Genomic DNA, 17,542 nt, shown 5'->3' with positions numbered 1-17,542 from the left:
GATTGGTTGATTTTTCTATCCTATGTGGACACCCTCTCCATGGCTTATATCCCCCTTTTAGTATAGTATAGATGATGCATATAAGTTACTAAATTACTAAAATACTATTCCAGAAAAACTAATCCATACTTTTGAATTGTTTTTAAGACCTAACTAGATGATAACCCGCGCTCTGCGCGGAATGATTTTTTTAAAATATATTGTATTTAAATATTATAAATAGTATACTTTGCTATGAATAACTTTTTTGTACATTTGAATCTTAGGAGTGGACATTCGGGTACAATTTGGTTTGGTTCGATTTGGCTCGGTTCGGTTTGTTTTGATCTTTGCAAGTTTGATTTAATTCGAATCTTTGCGGGTTTGGTTTGAGTTTGGATTCGGATAACTACTTTAACTTTAAAAACAAAATAAAATTCATATTTACTTTAAATATCTCAAAATCTAAAAATAAAAATAATATATAACATATATATTAGAATAATGTATGCCAAAATACTTAAACTTAAAATAAAATTTGGTTTATCTTAAATATTTGGATATGAAATAAATAGATATTTTAAGTAATTTTGGTATTTTGAGTATCCTTTAACTATTTTAAACATGTATTTTTAACTATTTATATATATTTTTAAGTACTTTGGACAACTTAAAAACATCTTATATATTTTGTATATTTTTTAAATATTAAATTTAAAAATAATTAATATATGTAAGTATATATATATGGTTCGAATATATTCGGACACCCGAAATATATTGTTTCGGATCCGGTTCCATTTTGGTTCTTTAAATACCAAAATTTTGAACCCGTTCGGATATCTAACCAATTTTTATTAAAGTTCATTACTACCTTTGGTACGATTTTTTGGATTCAGATTTTTTGCCCAAACCTATATTTTTTATTGTAACAAAATTTTAAACAAAATTGATGATGATTCGTATTGATTTTGGGTATGCAATCATTTTTAGGCCAAAATACATTCTTCTATATACGTGGCACATCTAGTTAAGGAAAACAATGGACTGAACTAAAGAAAACATTACCATTTCAGATTTTTAATCGACACTTTCAAATTATTCATTTTCGGTATTGTGACGAAGAGAAAGGGGGTAAAGGTTACGAAAGCAAATTTGTTGTGCAATCCATATTCTCGCTAGATGATTTCAATAGCTTCTAAATAAATCTTTGGTGTATCGACCGAGATTTAGTAATTTATAGACGTTTAAAAAAATTAAAATATAACATATAAGAAAAAAATCTAATTTTTTTATTATATGGTTAATGTGATTGTTTAGTTTATTTTAAAAAAAATAAACTTTCAAATATGAGAAAATCTCGTGATAAATAAATTGTATTATGTTGTTATCGATTATTTGGTGTGCAAGTCAAGTTAGTATGAATAATATCTTGTTAAGAATCTTGTAGATAAGGATTATATTTTTGAAATATTTTCTGAATAATATCTTTGTAATTTTCTTGTAGGTAAGGATTATATTTTCGAAATTAGTAGTTACAAATATTTTTTAAATAAATAATACATGTAATTCCTAACTTATACTCTATTTTTTTTTTTAAATAGATTTTTATAAATAGATATCATATTTTGGCACTTTTGAAATTATATTATTGACTTTTATATAATGACATGTATCTCTAAGTCATGTGTTCATAATGGCATGTAAGTTAAAGAGGAACCAAACATATACATGTTCGGTATAGAGAAAATTATATGATGTTGATAAGAGAAAATTATAAATCAACTTAGAGCAAAGTTTAATCTATAGGAGAGTTATTGAATTGCTAATATAATTGTAAATATACAATCGGTATAGTTTAATAGAGTAGATAGAACATAATTCAATAAAACATAATTCGTTTGGTTGTTATAATATAATAGATTGTTGGTTTAATTTAAGTTATCTAGTTTTAATTTTATTGTATAATTAATTGTAACTAACAGGATATAGTCCATAAATTATGTAACACACTAACAAACTTGAAACAGTCCAAAACTTAAATGACAACTTCAATGGTAGATAAATTTAGGACTCTATTTTAATAGAGTAGATTTTGCCTTTTAGATAACAAATATAACATTACAACTACTATATAATGAACTCTGCGATATCACGTAGAAACTCATTTTGCGACATGTAACTCTAAGAGCACGGAACATATTATTGTTTGAACATTAGTTATACGGAAATTTGCTTCTATGTACACAAAAACCCCTAATTTGCTAAGTAACCAAAAATACACTCTCTCTTCAACTTTCTCTTCACTCTCTCTAGAAAACCAATTTCATTTTTTTGGTTTTTTTTTTTTTTACAACAAAAGGCTAAGAAACTAGAAAGATCCCTGATCCGAGAGCCACCTCGGGGAATTTTGGTTAGTACACAAAAAAACCCTTAGTTATAGGGAATTTTGCTCCTACATTTTTGAATAGTATTCTGTTACAAGCTAATTCAACGATCCATTTGCTTGACCATAAGAAGAAAAGAAAGACTCGCTTCGTCCTATTTTTGTCTTGTGCAGTGCAGGGAACATGACCCGGATCATGTGTAACATGTCGTAAAATGCAAGCATTGTTTCTAGACTTCGACATATACACCTTTATTTGTTCCTGGAAGCGAGAGCATTCACTGTCCCGCCGTTAACTTGATTGAAAAATATGCGAGAGGCGGTTAGTTCACTCTTGTGCCCAACAAGAAAATGTGTATGGTTTCCACCGACTCTATGAGCTCTACTCTGTGAAATTTAGCATTTGTAATAAAATGGATTCAACAATGAATTTAGATGTCTTCAGAGATTTACGATACGCATAAAAACAATATTAGACAACAAGAAATGATCTCATGCCATATTCATAATAACATAACATCCAAAATAGTTCATAACCCGGTAGCAAAAGTAAAACAAAAAAACAGTAAAGCTAGACTTCAACATAGCTCCGCCACCTCCGATCAAGAACCCAATTACGAGAACATGGTTCTGACGGACAAGAGACGAAGCTATGACACAAACAAACGACCAAACACCACACTAATGTAAAAAAACTAAAATTGTCTTCTGATGATAGACTCTTGCTAAAGGTACTTTACTTGGCACCCTTCTTGACGGCAGCCTTGGTCACCTTAGCTCCGGTCGGGTCCTTCTTGTCAACACTCTTGATGACACCAACTGCAACAGTCTGCCTCATGTCCCTAACAGCGAAACGTCCAAGCGGCGGGTACTCAGAGAAAGTCTCAACAACCATTGGCTTGGTCGGAGTCATCTTAACCATACCAGCATCACCATTCTTCAAAAACTTGGGCTCCTTCTCAATCTCCTTACCAGAACGCCTATCAATCTTGGTCAAAATCTCAGAGAACTTAACAGCAATGTGGGACGTGTGGCAATCAAGAACCGGAGCGTAACCGTTACCAATCTGACCAGGGTGGTTCATAATGATAACCTGTGAGGTGAAGTTAGCAGCACCTTTAGCAGGGTCATCCTTGGAGTTGGACGCAACGTACCCACGCTTAAGATCCTTGACAGCAACGTTCTTAACATTGAACCCAACGTTGTCACCCGGAAGCGCCTCAACAAGAGACTCGTGGTGCATCTCAACAGACTTAACCTCAGTGGTCAAACCCGAAGGAGCGAATGTCACAACCATACCGGGCTTGAGCATACCGGTCTCAACACGTCCCACCGGCACCGTTCCAATCCCACCAATCTTGTAGACATCCTGGAGGGGAAGACGGAGGGGCTTGTCAGAGGGCCTCTTTGGCTCGTTGATCTGATCAAGAGCCTCGAGAAGAGTCGGTCCCTTGTACCAGTCAAGGTTGGTGGACCTCTCAATCATGTTGTCACCCTCGAAACCAGAGATGGGAACAAACGGGATTTTATCAGGGTTGTAACCAACCTTCTTCAAGTAAGAAGACACCTCCTTGATAATCTCATCGTACCTCGCCTTAGAGTACTTAGGAGTAGTAGCATCCATCTGTAACAGAACACACACATTAGCATCAATAATCAAAACCACAAAAAATAAGCAAAATCAAAATCTTCACCTTGTTACAACAACAAATCATCTGCTTAACACCAAGCGTGAAAGCGAGAAGAGCATGCTCACGAGTCTGACCATCCTTAGAGATCCCAGCCTCAAACCCACCGGTGGTGGAATCGATAATGAGAACAGCACAATCAGCCTGGGAGGTACCGGTGATCATGTTCTTGATGAAATCGCGATGGCCAGGAGCGTCGATGACGGTGCAGTAGTACTTGGTGGTCTCGAACTTCCAGAGAGCAATGTCGATGGTGATTCCACGCTCACGCTCGGCCTTGAGCTTGTCCAGGACCCACGCGTACTTGAATGACCTCTTGTTCATCTCGGCCGCTTCCTTCTCGAACCTCTCGATGACACGCTTGTCGATGCCGCCGAGCTTGTAGATCAAGTGACCGGTGGTTGTGGATTTTCCCGAATCCACGTGGCCGATGACCACGATGTTGATGTGGAACTTCTCTTTACCCATGGTTGATTATCTGCAGGTGAATCATTTAAATAAAAGATCAACACAACAGATCTAACCAGCAATCAATCTTAGTCCAAATAAAAAAAATCTCAGATAAGCTAAAACGATATATGTAAAGAAGCGTCAAGCTGATAGAAATCGAATGAGATCGAAACAGTTTATGCAGAGTAAGAAATGAGATAATAGATGGGGAGTAAAAGCTTACCTAAGTGATGTCGTAGAGGGAAGATAGTGTAGCGGCTAGGTTGAAGAAGCGCGTGTGTGTATATATATATATAGTGGTGAATGGCCTCGATCGAAAGGAAGGTAGGGTTTTAGCATCATAACATAACGATATTACAATCATACCCCTGTTCTGAATTTATGCTATCTTTTTTGTTGGGAGGTCGGTCATATTATAACTGAGAATGTTCGGTCCAGAAGTGGAGTTCAGTTTACGGTAATAGCAAACTGTCAAAAGAATAATAATATGAACTATATGCAAAAGAATGTACAAAATAAACTATCAAAATCGTTAAGAGTAGATCCTGACTTCAAAATATCAGTCCATTGAGCATTAAGTTATAACGATAACATATAAGTAAAAAGAAAAAAACATAAAGTTCATGTATATCTGGAGGAGCGACCAAAACATCAATATGAGAAGACCAAGAAACGGATTTTGGGTATTTGCGAGGGAGAGGACATCCTCTATAGTTTGGAGAAGGCTTCGGATTGTTTTTTTTTTTGAATAATAGGCTTGGGATTGTTGACTTAGGAAGCAACCTTGGATAGTATGTCAGTACTTGCCAAAATATGCATCCATTGGTTTAGAGTAATGGCGCAAGTGCGAAAATTGAATGGATCTTCTCACCATCTATGAGACGACTGTTAAGAAACAAACTAGGTTTGTTTTAACTCTTTTAAGTTACTCAAACTCTCCCATTTCTTATCGATTATGTCACGTGTGCTTTACCATTTCAGCTGGTGGGCTGTGTAACTTAAGTATGGGCCAAATGGTTTTATGTTGAGGTCCAGGAGAAGCTTAAGTCATACGGAGAAGCCCAATATCTTATACGCAGCGGTTTGACGAAACACGTTAAGTGTGATCGCAACGGATGAAGAAACAAGCCATGTGCAGTCCGTTACAACAACGTGAGCTGGCACACAAGTTGCGCGGAGAGTCAAGGGAATCTTAGCTGCTATAAGAGGAGAAAGGAAACAAGGAAACTACACTGGGAGAAATACTAGACGTCATTAAGATCTGAGAGGGTGAGTGTAAACACTTAAGGAATCGGGTGTGAGATCATCGTGTTCTTTGTGTACTCTTATCTCTGATCTGGGTGAGTGACGTGAGGTATTGGTGAGAGGTGTGAGCTTGGGTGAGTGATCGAGCTTGTATACGGTTTCCTTTCTCCCGAGACGTACCAAGGGTTCGTTAATACCCTTGGGAACTCTAAACTCTGTGTCGTCTACTTCATTTCTGCATACACAAACACTCATAATCAACTCAAGCTAAAGAATGGACTAGAAACTAAAACTTGATCGAGTTAAACCACTACAAGTGGTATCAGAGCCGTGGTTTTTCGGTTTCAGGGAGGTTTTAGATCTGTGGTGATCGGGTTCTATTTTCATAGGTTTGATCAGGTTGAGGAATCTCTCACTGATCAGATCTGTGTTAAGATCACCAGTTTCAGATCTAAACATCTGTGGTTTTCTGATCTGGTATTCTATCGTTGGGTTTCTGGTATTCTGGTTATCTTGGGAATTTCTTCTCTGCGGGTATTCTTGTGTGTGGGATTCTATTTACTTGGTGGCTACAGGTTCTGATCAAGCTTGTGTTTGCCGACTATGGAACCTACTAAAGGAAGGTTTGAGGTGTAGAAGTTTGATGGAGAAGGTGACTTTGCGTTGTGGAAACATAAGATGATGGCTCAGTTTGAGATCCTCGGGTTGGACTCTGTGCTGCAACCAGAGGAGGATGATCTCAAAGGCAAAGGGGTCGAAGGTGATGGTTCTGATGCTAAACCTAAGAAGGATCCTAAGTGGCTTGAGAAGGACAGGAGAGTGAGAAACTTACTGAGCATGAGTCTCAGTGACATGGTTCTACGGAAGGTTATCAAGTCAAGGTCAGCACTTGAGATGTGGACGGCTCTAGAGGCTACCTATCAGATCAAATCCTTGCCTAACAGGTTCTACCTCAAGCAACGGTTCTACAGTTATAAGATGGAGGATGATAAGAACCTGGATAAGAATTTGGATGTGTTCACCAAGTTGGTATCTGATTTGGCGAGTCTTGATGTTGAGCTGAGTGAGGAAGACCAAGCTGTTATCCTGTTAAACAGTTTGCCAAGAAGGTTTGAACCATTAGTTCACACTTTGAAGTATGGTCGAGATCAAGAAACAATCACTTTAAAGGAGATTACAAGAGCTGCTTACTCTATTGAACTAGATATGAAGGCTAAAGACAGCTCTGGTTCTTCTGGTACGAGTGGAGAAGGTCTCTACTTTCAATCTCGAGGACGATCTGAAAAGAAGACAACATCAAAGGTTAAATCAAACAGTCGAAGTAAGTCAAGACCAAAGTTCAAGAAAACTTGTTGGGTATGTGGAGTAGAAGGACACTTTAAACGGGAATGTCCTAAGAGAAACAATTCCAACGGTTCTGTGAAGGCTGAAGCGAGTGTTGGTAAAGCTGAATATCATGAACCACTCATGCTTACAGCTTCATGTCATCTAAACCGAGAAGGGTGGGTCTTGGACTCTGGGTGCTCATATCATATGACTTTTAGAAAAGACTTGATGTTTGACGTTGAAGAGATTAATGGTGGAAAGATTCTAATGGGAAATGATACTTTCTGTGAGATTACTGCTATTGGGAAAGTAAAGTTTGTCAGTTATAATAAGTCAGAAGTGATATTGACGGGAGTTCGCTATTCTGAGTCTGCTAGAAGAAACTTGATTTCACTAGGACAACTTGAGACTTTGGGCTGTTGGTTCCAATCTAAAGATTATAGACTCAAGGTTTTCAAAGGAGATTCTGAGGTATTGGCAGCAGATTATAAAGAAACTCTTTACTTTCTCGATGGAGTTCCTGTTGCAGGGGAGGTAAACTCAGTTGATGGAAGCTTGGATATTACTTCACTATGGCACAGTCGACTCGGGCATATGAGTGTAAAAGGGATGCAGTGTTTGGTAAAGAATGGTTTTCTTGAAGGTGTGGACATTACAACTAAAGAGAGCTGTGAGCATTGTATTCTCGGGAAGTTTCACAAGTTATCCTTCAAGAAAGGAAAACACAACTCAGAGGAACCTCTTGCTTACGTGCATTCTGATTTATGGGGTTCTCCCAATGTTACTCCGAGTCTTTCTAAGTGCCACTATTACATTTCCTTTGTGGATGATTACTCAAGAAAGATCTGGTTATATTTTCTTAAGACGAAGGACGAGGCTTTTTCAAAGTTCGTGGAATGGTTAGCTTTGGTGGAGAATCAGAGTGGCAAAAGTCTCAAAGCTTTAAGGACAGACAATGGCCTTGAGTATTGTAACAAAACATTTGATGACTTCTGTAAAGGAAAAGGGATTCTAAGGCACAAGACATGTCCTTATACTCCACAGCAAAATGGAGTTGCTGAGAGACTTAACAGGACGATCTTGGAAAAGGTTCGAAGCCTTTTGAGTGAAACTGGGTTAGGTGAAGAGTTCTGGGCTGAAGCTTCTTCTACTGTGGCGTACATGATCAACAGAACACCTTCTATACCGCTAGAGTTGAAGGTGCCCGAGGAAGTTTGGTCTGGAAGAAAGCCTGAGTATGATCACATGAGGCGTTTTGGATGTCTAGTATATTATCATGTGGATCAAGGGAAGCTAAAGCCTAGAGCTAAGAAAGGGGTGTTCATGGGATATCCTCAAGGAGTGAAAGGATATCGTATTTGGAGTTTGGAAGAGAAGAAAATTGTGATTAATCGGAATGTATTGTTTCATGAAGATGTGGTGTTCAAGGATATAGGAAAGCATAGTGATGTGTTTACTGTGGTTGCCAAGAACAAGAAACGTGTGTCATTTTTTCTACCAGAGGACGAAGTTACTGATGAACACACCGGGTCTTCATCTGAAGGTGGAGTTTCTCGAAATACTGAAGGAGAAGTTGATTCTGATGATGAGGCTAAGAAAGAAGACTCTCCTACAGATTTGAAAAACTACATGCTAGCTCGAGACAGAACTAAGAGAACTATTAAACCTCCGAGCAGGTTTGATGATGCTGATGTGGCAGCCTACGCTCTAGTTATGTCTGAGTTAGTAGAAGAAGATGAACCATTGACTTTCGGAGAAGCTATTCGAAGCAAAAATGGAAAGAAATGGAGGAAAGCCTCTGATGAAGAAATGGATTCATTGATAAAGAATCATACATGGGTTCTAATTGATAGGCCAGAAGGTGAAAGGACTATAGATTGTAGATGGATCTATAAAGTCAAGCCTGGTATTCCTGGAGTGGAGGACAAACGTTATAAGGGAAGGGTAGTGGCAAAAGGTTACTCTCAGATAGAGGGAATAGATTATCATGAGGTGTTTTCTCCTGTGGTTAAACATGTCACTATTCGGTTGCTTCTGTCTATGGTGGTGCATCAGAATTTGGAACTGGAACAGTTGGATGTAAAAACAGCTTTCTTACATGGGAATCTAGAAGAGAGAATTTTGATGGAACAGCCAGAGGGGTATAAGAAAGGGAACAAAGTATGTTTGTTGAAGAAATCTATCTACGGATTGAAGCAATCCCCGAGACAATGGAATCGAAGGTTTGATGAGTTTATGAGGTCTCAGGGATATGAGAGGAGCTTGTATGATTCGTGTGCCTATTTTAAGGTTTATGGAAATGGTAACATGATCTATCTACTACTGTATGTTGATGATATGTTAGTGGCTGCACGTGATGTGAAAGAAGTTCAGAAGCTGAAGGACTTATTGAGTAGTGAGTTTGAAATGAAAGACTTAGGACCTGCTAAGCGTATTCTAGGAATGGATATCTGTCGTGATCGAGAGGAGGGAGTCCTTACGTTATCACAAGGAACTTATTTGTGTAAAGTACTACGGAACTTTATGATGGAAGAATCTAAGTCAGTATCTACTCCTATGGGCTCTCATTTCAAACTATCTAGTACCAAAGCCGAGCTACGTTCTGAACTACAAGAAGCTATGGAGAGTGTACCTTATTCAAGTGCTGTTGGGAGTCTTATGTACTCAATGATTGGTACGCGTCCTGACATTGCATACGGAGTTGGTCTGGTGAGCCGTTTCATGAGTGCACCTGGTCAAGATCATTGGAATGCTGTTAAATGGTTAATGAGGTACATTAGAGGTACTACAGATATGGCTTTAACATTCAAGAAATCTGAAGTATTTGACGTTAAAGGTTACTGTGATAGTGATTATGCTTCTGACCTGGATCGAAGAAGATCAATCACGGGATATGTTTTCCAAGTTGGAGGTAATACTGTGAGTTGGCGTTCTGGTCTTCAACATATTGTGGCTTTGTCTACAACCGAAGCGGAATATATGGCGTTAGTTGAAGCAACGAAGGAAGCTCTGTGGCTAAAAGGAATTACCTCTGAATTTGGATTTGAGCAGAAGAAAGCCGAGATCTTCTGTGATTCACAGAGTGCGCTGTGTCTTGCTCGAAACAGCGTATTCCACGAAAGAACGAAACACATCGATGTTCGTCTTCACTTCATCAGAGACGTTGTAGCGGATGGTTCGATTGTGGTATCGAAGATTGGTACAGTGGAGAATCCAGCTGATATTCTCACTAAGAATGTACCGGTGAAGAAATTCGAAGAAGGTAGAAGTCTGATGAGGGTTCTCGTCAGCGGAAACTAGATCGAATCTGATCTAGGATTTTCTTCCGACAAGAGTAGGGTTGGAAGAGGGAAGGTGGAGTTACCTTCGGGAGCTGTCTGAATTGGAAAAGCAAGGTGGAGATTTGTCACGTGTGCTTTACCATTTCAGCTGGTGGGCTGTGTAACTTAAGTATGGGCCAAATGGTTTTATGTTGAGGTCCAGGAGAAGCTTAAGTCATACGGAGAAGCCCAATATCTTATACGCAGCGGTTTGACGAAACACGTTAAGTGTGATCGCAACGGATGAAGAAACAAGCCATGTGCAGTCCGTTACAACAACGTGAGCTGGCACACAAGTTGCGCGGAGAGTCAAGGGAATCTTAGCTGCTATAAGAGGAGAAAGGAAACAAGGAAACTACACTGGGAGAAATACTAGACGTCATTAAGATCTGAGAGGGTGAGTGTAAACACTTAAGGAATCGGGTGTGAGATCATCGTGTTCTTTGTGTACTCTTATCTCTGATCTGGGTGAGTGACGTGAGGTATTGGTGAGAGGTGTGAGCTTGGGTGAGTGATCGAGCTTGTATACGGTTTCCTTTCTCCCGAGACGTACCAAGGGTTCGTTAATACCCTTGGGAACTCTAAACTCTGTGTCGTCTACTTTATTTCTGCATACACAAACACTCATAATCAACTCAAGCTAAAGAATGGACTAGAAACTAAAACTTGATCGAGTTAAACCACTACAGATTAGGTCACACAAAACTCTAAATATATGCCACAACCACAGCCTTTTCTATAGATAAAATAATCATCCATCAACGCAAAAGTCATCTTCCTTGATCAAATTAGCATGCTTTTTTTTTTGTTATTCAAAGAAAATGCAACATCTGACAAGCAAAGAAAACAAAATAAGCTTGAATGTTTCATCAACTTGCATTTATGAAAACTAGCTCCGTAATCTATTTCCTCTCGTGAACACTGAGCCAAGTAGCCCGTTCATACTCATTACCCTCACTACAAGTTAGTTCTAAGAGCAACTTTCTCCGAAGCAGATGCTGGTATGGTTTTATTACTAGGATCAGATTGCACAACAGATGAGCTTACCGCTGAAGGACACACATCCCATTCTTGTTAGAACTTAGAAGCTTACTTTCCTTTATTCATAACTCGGTGATGTCAAATGACCGACTCACATACCTATTGGAATTAAAGACGGCTTTGCCGAATTTGTTCCAACATATTTATTTTTGCAGAAAGCAATTGGAGTCCACAGTAGTCTTGTCCTAGAGAAGTACGCAGCCTATCACTGAGAAACAGGCATGGACATGGGATCCGATCCGCAAAGGAATCCACCACATCCCCAAACCTCCTTCATTATAACAACGAACAGCACAATAACAAGCTATATAGCCAATCTGAGTTTATCATTTATGTTTTGGCTCGTAGACGGATGAACAAAGGATGACAACAACTCAGATAGATTCCAACTATGATGTGCCAATCAATGTACATACCACTTTCAAACGTAAAACAATACATAGCTATGGTCTGGAAGTGAATTCAAAAACATAGTTTAGGACAATCATTGCTCCATAGTGTGTGCATGAGCCACTAAACAAGAGATATGCAAAATAAGTTACAACAACACAAAATCAGTGGAAAAGAAGATAAAGGGCTTTCACTAAAGATCTTCAAGATGAGAACTTAAGATCCAGCCTATGCTACTAAGTTCAAAAACAATTACACAAGCTTCAAATCTGCACCATGGTTCGGAAATATACCAACTATAGAACCCCTCTCAAACGCTCCCATTCCTTGGATTTCAACTCTTGTTATAGTTTCCTTGATGAAATTGTAGTAGTAAACATGGAAAGGCTCAGATGAAGATTTGCAGTTGCAGGAGAAAACAAATTCATTTGTAGCAGTCACTCCTCTAAATAATAACTCTTCCCCTCCAACTACATCCTTCCACGTAGGAGGTAAATTGAAAATACGTGGATACCATCCATGTTTTTCAGGGTCTAGTAAAATCCACATCTCAAAACTTGTACTTGTTCCACTAATAAAAAGAGGGTTGGGATGCGCCATTAGTGAAGCCAATTTACCTTGGAAGTTTATCAGAGTTGCAAAATATTTTTCTCTTTCTGTGAATTTAACAAAGCTGTACTTCTCAGATCTGACATCAAAGCAAACTATCATATAACCACCACTGGAAGCTCTAGCAGCGTAATACAAAACACCACGGATGCAAATAGAGTCTGGATTCGGAGGAAAATGTGGTATGCCACATTCAGCCTTTCTCCATGTCATGTTCCCGGAGCCTCTTAATGTGAGAACTTGATGATCCACAACTGTATCATACCGTTTGATCATTGCCAATACCTTGTGTTGTTTCTCAATGGGATCATACCCTAAAAAGCTTCTCACCGGAGTACTCTTTTTTACTAGTGGATCAATATTCATTTTGGGTAAAGGAAAGCATTGTCTCGTGCTAGGGTTACATATCACCGACACAAGCTCTTGGGTCTTCCTTTCTTTTAACAGCAAATCATCTCGTATACAGACAAAGCCATTGACAGGAGTAGATATATCATAGAAGCTCTCAAGGGGGAAACTCACATGATGATTGGCGGTTATAGTAGACAAGTTCTCATCAGGATGTTGAAGCTGAGGTGAAGAGAAGAAGAGCAACTCCCTCTGTGTTCGGCAGGCGAACAAAAGCTGCGGGCGAGCCAAAGATTTGGTCAAGAACAACTCCGTGAAATCAGAACGGCGAAGAAAGGAGGCCCACCGCTTCGATATGCAACGACATCTCGCAATAGACTTCAACGGCAACCTCGAGAATATGTCGATGACGAGATCGATTGGTATCTTCTGCAAAAAGTCGTCAATTGCACTAAGTTGTGTGCTGCTACAACAGATGGTCTGAGGATCATCCGAGACGTTGCACCCCCGTGAATTCATGGCGTATGGAGACACTTGCTTCTTTGTCAAAGTCAAACTCTAGACAATTGGGAAGATGCAGTGCAATTCACTCTTCCGACACGAGTCACACGACTGTCAATAAAATATGAAACGAAACGATCGTTTTGTTGGCTGAGTCAACAAAAGTTACACTTCATGTCGTTTTGGCTTGATTGAAACGACACACACGACACGAAATTAGTGTGCGTGTCGTTTGTCAATTAAAAAACGGTATGTCGTTCTTAGCTATTCATCATTTCGAGAGAAAAACAAAAGAATTTCTCTGCTCGTCGGATATATTCACTATAATCCCAGCATGAGCCGTGTGATTTTCTAGCATACCACCAAAATGTTAATTGCTCTAACAATTTTCTTGGATGCAGTTCATCTTGTATCGTATTAGTTCTTTTCTTTGGTTACCTTCATTCAACTCGATGTCTCTTTGAATGTAGCAGGACAATGCTTAGTGGCACTGAAGGCACGCAAATCAAATAGTTTTTCCAAAACCCAATTGTGTTAAAGAGTATCTCAACTCTAAGCTATTTTTATCTTTATATGCTATAATAGAATAAAATTTACTCTAATTCACCTCTATTTCTTCTTCTAAAATAGAAATTGTTATTTTTTTCTCTAAATCTATTCTATTAAAACAGCAGTTTGACCCATTGATAAAAGTAGGGTCCAATTATTATTATTTTTATTCCTATCATTATTTGGAATATTATTTATTATACCGTTAGACCTATATTTAAATTACCAATTGAAAATCTGAATATTTTGTAACTTCCCTTTTAAGTTCCAAAATTCTCGGGCTCCTCTCCTACGCGACGGTTATCAGAGTATTTGAACATATAAAAATAAATTATTAAATATATGCTTCACTAACGTATAATAGTAGACAGTTCCAAGTTAAAACTAAATTCTAATGCTAAGTGTTACGACACTCTTCGTGGTCAGAGAAGGCCACTATCAAGTTTCAGAGACCCATGGTATAATGTTTTTGTTTTGAAATTGGGACCATGGTATTTATTTTTAACCATTAAGGGACCATGGTATTTATCATCCATGGAATATTAAAGCAAATTCTTTTATTTATGATATTTAGTTCTTTGGTTCATGTTTTTGGTTTTATAGTTAACCTATCAAATATTTAATGTAACCATTATCTGTATTCTCTTTTTTTTTTACAACAAACAAACGACGAACATTTCAAATTTAGATCAATATATGATTTAATTGAATTTAAGTTATTTGTTTAATATAACATGGTCACAATTAAAATTATTATCTATTTTTAATAAAAAATATCTAAAGTTAGTTAATATTTATAATATCTTACTTTTATAGTGTACCAGATAATTATTTATGTTTTCACGGGTTATTAAATCAAATATACAAAACATTTATCAAATATAAACCAAGTTAAACTAATAAATTAATTTTATTTTATTAAAAATATCAAAACAAATTTAAAGTAAATAGACTAAAAATGGATTGATTCGCTTTAGTATCTATTGATAAATGTTATGTCCAATTATTTATTCCATTTATTTAATGAGCCACTTATTATTCTCTTTACATAACTGTATTTGATTTTATTTAAACAATAACCAATACATTAGGGTGGTTATCAACAAGTAAAAAAAATTTAACCCTATGTTATATAACTCTACCTTTTTCAGTTAATATATACTTACCACTACGTTAGGATAATCCTACTAGAATTCCGAGGAACACCTTTCGTTCATTCTTATTCTTACTTACCATAAGTGTATATAAATTAAATTTCTTTAACATATTAAAAAAATTACAGAAAAATGTTGCATATTTACAGAAACATAAAAAACCAAAAATTACAAACCAACAATATATTCACGGGTCAAGACCTAGAACAAAAAAAAATATGATTACAAAAAAACGGCTATATCGGCATATGATTACAAAGAACCAAGCGTATGCCGGATCAACTTTTGAATTGATATTATTTCATAAAATAGATTTTGATTAAAATTTACACACAAATATAATTACAAAGAAAATACAAATATAATTACAAAGAAATAAAAAATATGAAAATCAAATTTCTAAAATTAAAATTTAAAACACAAAATATAAAAATTAAATTTCTAAAAAAATGTAAAACAAAAAATATACCCGCCCTTTTAAGGGCGGGTCAGAATCTAGTTTAGAGATTAAAATAATATTCCTCTATAATAGAGGCAAACTCTTTTATTTACACATTAGTCTTTTAACTTGTTACAACTATAACTAAAATATATGTCTATGGAGAAATACAATTTCTTTTAAATATAACAACACAGTTTTTTTTGTTTACATAATAATTCTTAAATTTTCACAGTTATAAATAACGTAAATAAACAATATTGTTATTTTATTTTAAAAGAAAAAATTATTTAACAAATGATATTTAGTTTTATATGTAGTTAAAATGAAAATTTAATTAATTAGAAGTTTCACATAGATTTTTCATATTGATAACATATTTAAATTTAACCTAAATATTAATTAGTACAACATGCTCCAACAACTTTGATAAAAAAAAAACTCATTTCTCATTTTGAAATGCATTAATTATTCATTTATAGGAAAATATAGTAATATCGATGATTAGATAATGTCTATTTAGTTGACAAAAAAAAGATAATGTCTATTTTAATTTATTATATTTTATATTATGTATTTTTCTAGTAAAATGGTTAGTTTAAATAATATTGCAATTTTTTGAAAAAATCAAAATTCACAATGAATGGATCAGTTTTCAACAATTATAAGTGAAAAATGTTAATTGTAAAATAGAAAAAGAATCTTGTAAGAATATTAATTTTTAGACGAAAAATAGAGAAATACATCGGAAAATAATTCATCTCTATTATAGAAGAACAAATAGGAGAATACTTTGGAGATGGTTTGAGTTACAATTTGATACTTTCATTGATTTTGAGTCGTATCTCTTAAAGCATCTCCAACCTTTTAATATATTTACCTTTATATGCTATAATAACATAAAATATATTTCAATCCACCTCTATTTCTTTCCCTAAAATAGATATTGTTAATTTTTCTGCTATATTTAGGAAAAAAATAGCATCCCTTTCTTATTAAAGGAGAAACATCAATAGAAATAAACCTTGGCCTCATGTGTTTATTACATGAGTGTCATTTCCTATGTGTCATCACCTAAGACACTCTCACTAGCTTTTTAAAATAACCCTTTGTGACCTAGATTAATTACAACCAAATGCCATTGGACATATACATTATACAATATGCTTTATTTAGATCTCGATCGGTTTTGTGACATATGCATTACAATCCGCTTTGAAACAAAAACCGGGACTTTATGACAGGCAGAGAATCCGATTTGTTTGCGGTTGAAAAAGGCAACAAATATATTTCGACATCTATCAAATGAATTTTAGGTTTCGATAATTCTACAACATTTTTGTTTACGGTTTGTTATTATACTTTATAATGCAACATTTTATGAACATTTTATAACTAATATCAAATCGTATTATAATCATACATTTTTGAAACCGAGTCAACTACTTATGAACATTTCTATGCAACATTTTATGAATATTTTATGCAACCCTTTTATAATAATAATCGTAAGTTTTATAAACATTCATAAAATAGGGATAAACATTCATAAGAAAGGAAACACAATTGAATTTCAAATCGCAAACATTACTATGCAACATTTTATGCTTATAATCGACCGTTTTAAAAACATTCATAAAATAGAGATAAACATTCATAAGAAAGGAAACACAATTGAATTCAATATTCTAAATTAATATACACGCTTAATTGGTCAAAATATAAAGGAAACACAATAATATTGTTAACATATAAAAGGAAACAAAATTCAAATAATCGAAATACTTACCTTAATCGAAAGAAGAATATTCATGATTTATTGTGGCGTGACCATCACGGATCTGATAGTGCACATAACATATAAACGCATCACGCAATAACCAAATAAGGTAAGTGGTATATACGGGATTAAAGAGGAGCATTAATATTCGTATCGTCTATTCAATTTGGCGTGGAGAGTAAAAACCTATGCTCTGTGTTGATATAAATAGTAGAGCAATTCGTATCCATCTCCTCACCATTGCCTCTTTCTCTAAACTCCTTAAGCAATCGATACAAGCAAACACAAAAAAACAAATGGCAGGTTTTAACTCTGTTGCCGACTTGAAACCCTTTAA

The 17,542-nt window shown here is 35.9% G+C and overlaps 2 protein-coding genes across 2 annotated transcripts; both read right to left on the bottom strand.

Moving 5' to 3' along the window:
* Positions 1 to 2,837: 2,837 nt before the first annotated feature.
* LOC125609397 (elongation factor 1-alpha 1) lies at positions 2,838 to 4,813 on the bottom strand. The gene is made up of 3 exons (XM_048780816.1): positions 4,727 to 4,813; positions 4,060 to 4,531; positions 2,838 to 3,989 (listed from the first exon to the last, which is right to left on the bottom strand). Exons 2-3 carry the CDS (start codon positions 4,519 to 4,521, stop codon positions 3,102 to 3,104), a joined length of 1,350 nt encoding a protein of 449 aa, XP_048636773.1. The 5' UTR covers positions 4,522 to 4,531; positions 4,727 to 4,813; the 3' UTR covers positions 2,838 to 3,101.
* A 6,655-nt stretch (positions 4,814 to 11,468) lies between these two features.
* LOC106453636 (F-box protein DOR-like) lies at positions 11,469 to 13,301 on the bottom strand. Its single transcript, XM_013895862.2, has one exon. The coding sequence runs from the start codon at positions 13,299 to 13,301 to the stop codon at positions 12,078 to 12,080; it is 1,224 nt and encodes a 407-aa protein (XP_013751316.2). The 3' UTR covers positions 11,469 to 12,077.
* Between the last annotated feature and the right edge of the window lie 4,241 nt (positions 13,302 to 17,542).

This window comes from Brassica napus, chromosome A5, assembly GCF_020379485.1.
Source record: "Brassica napus cultivar Da-Ae chromosome A5, Da-Ae, whole genome shotgun sequence".
Lineage (NCBI taxonomy): Eukaryota > Viridiplantae > Streptophyta > Magnoliopsida > Brassicales > Brassicaceae > Brassica > Brassica napus.
The sequence above is the reverse complement of the archived record's forward strand: the minus strand, read 5'-3'. Positions and strand labels throughout refer to the sequence as shown.

What these genes read in the sequence shown, in the direction of transcription:
- LOC106453636 (XM_013895862.2), bottom strand. Translation starts at nt 13,301, where the DNA reads ATGAATTCACGGGGGTGCAACGTCTCGGATGATCCTCAGACCATCTGT.
- LOC125609397 (XM_048780816.1), bottom strand. Translation starts at nt 4,521, where the DNA reads ATGGGTAAAGAGAAGTTCCACATCAACATCGTGGTCATCGGCCACGTG. An exon ending in TGATTTGTTGTTGTAACAAG is followed by an intron (nt 3,990 to 4,059) that starts GTGAAGATTTTG and finishes GTTCTGTTACAG; the next exon opens with ATGGATGCTACTACTCCTAA.